The sequence below is a fragment of the Cucurbita moschata genome, unplaced genomic scaffold (genome assembly GCF_002738365.1).
Source record: "Cucurbita moschata cultivar Rifu unplaced genomic scaffold, Cmos_1.0 Cmo_Scf00052, whole genome shotgun sequence".
NCBI classification, from domain to species: domain Eukaryota; kingdom Viridiplantae; phylum Streptophyta; class Magnoliopsida; order Cucurbitales; family Cucurbitaceae; genus Cucurbita; species Cucurbita moschata.
Window position 1 is genome coordinate 370,639 of NW_019268568.1, and position 6,410 is coordinate 377,048.

The following is a 6,410-nucleotide window of genomic DNA, read 5'->3' on the forward strand; positions in this document are numbered from 1 at the left end:
TTTTAAGCATTTCTTAGTCATTTGATTCTTAGAATCGCTCTCATTCAAATGTAGTATTGGTTCATTCATGTACTCCTCTCGTACTTGGGTGTTACAATAACGATGCACACATGCTACTCCATCCTAGTTATGACCCACATCTTGGTTCGATCCTTCACACTACTTCACTTTGCCCCGTTTAGCTGTTTAGATGGAACCATTTTTTTTTTTTTTATGTAAAATAAGCCCATTAGAGGTTATATACAGCTACTCCTTTGGGTAGCTATTTAGATTTTATTTGGGATAGTTAAGTGATGTTAGCTCTGTGGATAGGCTCTAAGCTTAATTTGTTTGAATGAGTGAAACATCGTAAGTGAAATTGGACTTGTAAAACTGAAACTAGGAACATTCAACCAAAGTAAACTTACGGCACCAATTTGAGCTTAAATGATAAATAGACTCACTATTAGAATGCTCACGGGCTAGTTGGATGAAATTATTATGTTGTATAGTTAACATGTATATTGCTTATTGCATGTTATATGATAATGATATGACAATATCATACAAATGTGGAGGTCCGTTATTCCGTTTCTATTAGATGTCTGTTTTCTTTTTTAAATTTTAATTGGACATTCGGTCTACTTGTCTTCTAATATTTAAGTCAGGAAAATGAACGGGACTTTTTCTATTTACGAAGTTCTAATGACTTGTTTGACCTTAGTTGACTTTGGACGACTATGTAACGAACAACTTGGACTAAATTAAGAATTTGATTGAATTTGAACACTTTTTAAAAGAAATGGGTAAGGATAAGGTATTTTTTGAAATTTGTTAAAAAATGTAAATTTAAATTATTATAAAAGATTTTTAAAAATTAAAAAACAACAGTTATTGAGAAAAAAATCAGTCATTTTTAGTGGAGAAAATAGAGGGTAGAAAAAGAATTGACTCAACGGTCCCGTTGGGCGAGTCTTTCACTTCTGCTCCTCCAGGTTTCATCTTCCATACCGGATCGATTCGCTCGTTTTTAAGTTCTTCTTCATCCTTCTCCGCTTCTCTAATTCTCTCCCCCTCTTTATGTTTTGAAATTTCAGCAGTTTCGAAGCTCTGAGGGAGGAACTGTTTTGAAGTTCGTGAAATTTCAACACAGGGAGGGGATAGCCGCGGAGATACACGGAAGTTGTGCCAATTGCTTTTGGTTAGTGAATTTTCATTTTTATCTGTTTCTGTATTTTTTTAATCTCGAGTTGAAAGCCGATTGGATGTGTGAAAAGTACCTGTGATGTAGCTGTTCATCTCTACTTCTCTATCTTCCCCCCCCCCCTTTTTGTGTGATGTAGTGAAATTATGGTTGTTAATTCTGTCACAGGGGGCGCAGGAGGAAAAAGGGAGTTGGAGATTTCAATCAGGGTTTAAGGAAATTCGTGTCTGATTTGGAAGAACATTGTGTGATTCGAGAAAAGTCGAGTTTAGAAGCTGGCGCTATTGGACCACTTTGTGCATTTGGACCCATAAATAGCTACTGAAATCTACCCACGTAGCGGACTGCATCATTCTAATCAGGCAGGGCTCCCTCTTCTTTCCATTTGTTGAAGGAGGAGGAGGAAGAAGAAAAAATCGAAGATGTTTAAGTTCTTGAAGGGAGTGGTGGGTGGATCTGGGACTGGGCTCAAAGATCTACCCTACAACATCGGCGATCCGTACCCATCAGCCTGGGGCTCATGGACTCACTTTCGGGGTACCTCCAAGGTATGTTTTAACCGTCAAGTAGTCGCTTGGGTAATGAACATGATCTAACTGTGGCATTGCGGATTGCTGAATTGTGGTTTGTATAATTCTAAGTGATTTGTACTGAATTTTAGAATTGACGAGCCTTGATCCTGTAGTTGGGAAATTGCCCGTCCTTTACTTAGTTGGCTTCTTACTGTTTTGGTCGGTGGTGTGTGGCAGCCAATTTATGGGGTGAATTTGAATTGCTTTAAATTTGACAACTCTGAGTTTGTTGTGTTTTGGCTTTTACTGCCCAACTTTTCCCACCTTTGTTCCTTATGAAGTCAGGTAATGAACTCTCAAAATTTTTGTACGTTGAGATGAAACAATGCTAGCATTACCTAATGTTACAAAACTCTTCTTCTTCTTCCTCCCTTTTTTCTTCCTGTTTGGTAACTGAAACACGTTAGTTAGTTACAAAGTGCCCTATAATTATTTCCTATACTATAATTGCTTCCTATATAAGAAATTTTTAAATAAGACGGTCTTGGTAAAATAATGACCTACTGTTGGTGGTGGATGGCTCCTATCAGATCCGAACATTAAAGCCTTTTAGAGAAGGGAGTGGATAGTGGGTATGAACTTATTTGAATAGACTTTGTTCCGTAGGTTATACAATTGTGTCTTTTAAGTTCTAAAAGTTATAAGAAGAAAGCAATGAGTTCTTATGGAGGTTCTCATATTTTTGTGACAACGCGGAGGTTTTCAAGTAGTAGCTTTAGGATTGTTGAGGTCAGACAAATCTGAGACCATGTGAACGATCGCTTGTTGGGCATTGTCTAAGCTCTAGATGTGTTCTTCCATTCGGGCAACAAAGCCCGTCAAGCTATCTCTATGCTCGAAGCCACCAACAGTTGTGGCCTTGTCTTCTAGGACTTCTACCCTAGTCATTAATTCGCGGACAGGCATTGCCTCAAGGCGACCTGCCATCTCATTGATCCTGTCGGCTTTAGCGGCAATCTCATTCATGCGAGAATCCAAAAGCCCCATTCCATCAGGAACTTCACTCATGCAGAGTAATTGATCTTTGATTCCAGCTAATCTGTTAGCTTGGGATTTGCCCAATTGTTTTGCAGCGGACATGGTTGTGTACTACTTTTCAATGACCCGACTCGGCTTTGATACCACTTGTCACAATCGTACTCTTGCAGTAGTGGGACAACGATTGTGCAACACTTGTTCTAACCCAGTGAACAAGTCAGCCGTGAGAAATTCGGACTTCACGGACAATGTTGGTCTATACTCGAACCTCGAGTCACGTTTGAGATAAATGTTTCGGAAAACGTGAGCGAGGAAATACGTTGAAAACAATTTGAAAGAAAGCAATATTATAAGCTAAAAGCGTTTAGGCAACAACAACGACTTTGATAGCATATAACCTGGGTAGGAGGAAGAGACAACTACTCATATCCCCCTTATAGTACATTTTGTGGCATTTTAGCCCTGACAGGTGTAGACATGATTTTGGTGAATGGTCATACACCCCCATATTGACACAACATGAAATAGTAAAGACCTATCTAAGATGAAAGTATGTAAAAGCGGTTTGGAACAGGCATGCGGCCATGGACAACACGTCCTAGACAAGCATGACCGGGACATCTGACATGTGGTCATAGACAACATGCCCTGGACAAGCATGACCGTGACACATGGCAATCTCCAACCATGCTTGCCATCAAGTCAGATGTGAGCCAATAGCTGCTTGGGAACTACAAACCTGCTTTTCTTAGGATTGGGAGCAGGGAGTTTTTGCTGAGTTTCAATGAGAAATCTTGAGGAAGTTTCATTATAAAAAGGTAGAAAAGAACAATCTTTGGGGTAAGGTGCTTATTTTTAATTTTATGGTGGTCAAAGAGGGTTAACTTTTTAGATTTTGGGCTTACATTTGCTTCCAGGCATATTGAATGGGGAACTTTTTAGTATTTTTTTTAGTTAGAGGATTTCTTATCCTTTTGCTTGCAATTATTCGTTTTATATCAAATTTTTGTCCAAAAAGAGATTTGCTGTATTCTCATTCTCCTCTCTAATAGGCATTCATTCTATAAATATTAGAGATCGTTTGGTACCTGGTTTATATGACATCTATAGAGATTATATTTGTATCTACTTTTGCCTTTTTTTCCCCTTTTGTTCAATTGAAAGCTCTTGCTTGTGGTGTATGTTGGACGTTTTCCTTGTCAAGCAGTTAGCTGCAAAATCTGGTTGTTGCATATAGGATTTCAGTCCCTGAAGTCTAGATTACAGAAATGTTTGGGCTTCTATGTTCACCTTTTATATTTTATGTATATTTTATGTCACCTCTATAATCTTCTGAAATTACTATAAACTTCTAAAATTTTTGTATTAGGTGAAATTGATGTTAGAATTGTTTCATTTTCAGGATGATGGATCTCCAGTCTCTATATTTTCACTTTCAGGGAGTAATGCACAGGATGGACATTTGGCTGCAGGTCGCAACGGTGTGAAACGGCTGCGAACTGTAAGCTGCCAACGACTATTGTTATGGATCTTATGCATACAAATGAGATAATTTTTGGGTTTTTTTTTATTTTTTTTTTATTTTTATGAAAAGCTAAGCTTGTATTGAAATCAAATAAAAGAATACAAGGGGAATTAAAAAACCCACCCCCAAGAGGAACTCAATTAACACGAATGAGATTATTTTGTGTGTATTCATAATTTTGACTACTGTCGTGCCATTTCAACTCTAGTTTGTGTGGATTTTGATGTATTTTTAATTGATAATGTATTCTATACCAAAAATGACATGCGATTTTAGTCTTTTGGGACAAAAGTATTTTTTTTTTTTGAAAACATAGAATTTACTCTTCCTAATTTTACTTAATTTTCCTCCATTTATTCTGAGGATTGATAACTTTTCTTGGTTAATCCATTAAATCTACTATGCATTTTTTCTAGAATATTTGTCTGCATATTGATATTCCATTGACATTAATAATCTTATCTACAATTTTATTCAGGTTAGGCATCCAAATATTTTATCCTTTCTTCACAGTACTGAGGCTGAAACTACTGACGGTTCTGCTTCCAAGGTTACGATTTATATGGTTACAGAGCCTGTTATGCCATTGTCTGAAAAGATCAAGGAATTGGGTTTAGAAGGTACCCAAAGGTATAAGCCAAATCCAACCAGAAGCTTTTTTCCAATTTTGGTTTTTGCATTTTTTCTTATTGCTGGTTTACATGTTTTTTGGTACTGTTGTGTCATTCATTTTTCAGAAATACATTGTTATATGTAACATGACAATGAAAGAGCCAAAGAGTTTTGTTTCGAGCTTCTAAAATGATCTGCCATTAATTTATGCACTGGTAATGGATGCATTATATAGTTGTAGACTTATAAGAAGTTTAAAATGTGAAAAAGATAGGCATTTTTCATATCATGAATTGCATCATTTGCGGAAATATTTTTTCTATTTGTCATCATCAAAATGAGATTGCCTAATTCTTGCTCAAGGAGCCCTCTGAGTCTCTATTGGAGGATGGGAAGTCTTGGGGCATGTTTGAAAGTGATTTTAGAAGTGGTGATCTTAGTGAAAACGATTTGTTTGTAAGTAGTTTATTATAGGTGTTTTTATATAATCATTTAAACGATCAGTTTTACACTTTTGAAGACAACTTTCATTCCATGAAAAATGCTTTTTAATGATTAAATCAATGATTGATTGATGGCATGTTTGACAGTCATTTTGAACATGACAAAAGTAATTTTAATCATTTCAAAATCACTCCCAAGCATGCCTGTCATTTCACTCTCTCCTCACCTCCTCCCTCCCCCGCTCGTTTGTCTCCCTCCAGATCTGGAACTTTTGGGATTTGAAAAAAGTTCTAGATTTGGAATTTTCGAATCTCAAGGGAGGGAGGCAAATTTTTTGTATAAAATTTCTAGATGTTGCAGAAGTTTCATATCTGTAACTTTTAGATTTATAAGGAGAAAGGCCAATGAGAGGAATGTGAGGAGTAAAGAGAGGCGATGGCGGCGTGGGTGGTTGACAGATGTTGGCAACACAGCTCTTGGAGTACCTCGGCAATGTTGTGGCAGTAATAGTTGGCATAGTGTGATGGTTGGTATCAGTGGCAGACAGTGAACACCAGACGAAAAAAAGGAGAGGGAGAAAAGAGAAGGAAGGATAAAGGGAGGGAGGGAGGGAGGGGAAGAGAGAGAAAATGCTTCTTTTTTTTTTAAAAAAAAAAATTTAATGCTGATTCAGCTTCAAAATTATAAATGTAGTATCTAGTTAGCTCAATATTAATAACAAATGCTGAGTCAGCCCTACATAAATAAAAGTTGAGAGGATGTTAATAATTGAGACTAGAATGAAGATTATCCCAAACTTCAGAGGTAAGAATGTTGAGTTTGAAAACAAGGAAAGGGCCTATGTGAACTTCTTTGATAATTTTCTATACCTTTCTCTGTCTTGATGTAAATTGAATTCTCTCTTTTGTTAATATAGCTTCTTTTTTGTTTTTGTTTTTGTTTTTTTTTTTTCTCGAATGGAAGTTTATTGTAGCTCATTTGGATTGGTGTCTTTCTTTCACCCTCTCCCCTTTTTTTTTTTAATAAATAAATTTCATATATAAATGAAGTTCTTTCTTATACAAAAAAAAAAAAAAAAAAAAAAAAAAAAAAAAAA

General features: G+C 36.4%; 1 protein-coding gene across 3 annotated transcripts in view; it reads left to right on the plus strand.

Annotated features, from left to right (window-relative positions):
* LOC111436120 (N-terminal kinase-like protein) overlaps positions 1-6,410 on the plus strand; it is a 27,957-nt gene that overhangs the window by 448 nt on the left and 21,099 nt on the right. The window contains exons 1-4 of one of the 3 annotated variants that reach the window (XM_023073802.1): positions 901-1,180; positions 1,352-1,731; positions 4,136-4,234; positions 4,737-4,888. In XM_023073802.1, coding sequence (XP_022929570.1) covers positions 1,606-1,731; positions 4,136-4,234; positions 4,737-4,888 — 377 coding nt within the window. In that variant the 5' untranslated portion in view covers positions 901-1,180; positions 1,352-1,605. Of the gene's footprint in view, positions 1-900; positions 1,181-1,351; positions 1,732-4,135; positions 4,235-4,736; positions 4,889-6,410 lie in introns of those variants that run through there. The other 2 variants (XM_023073803.1, XM_023073804.1) reach the window with 2 other exon arrangements.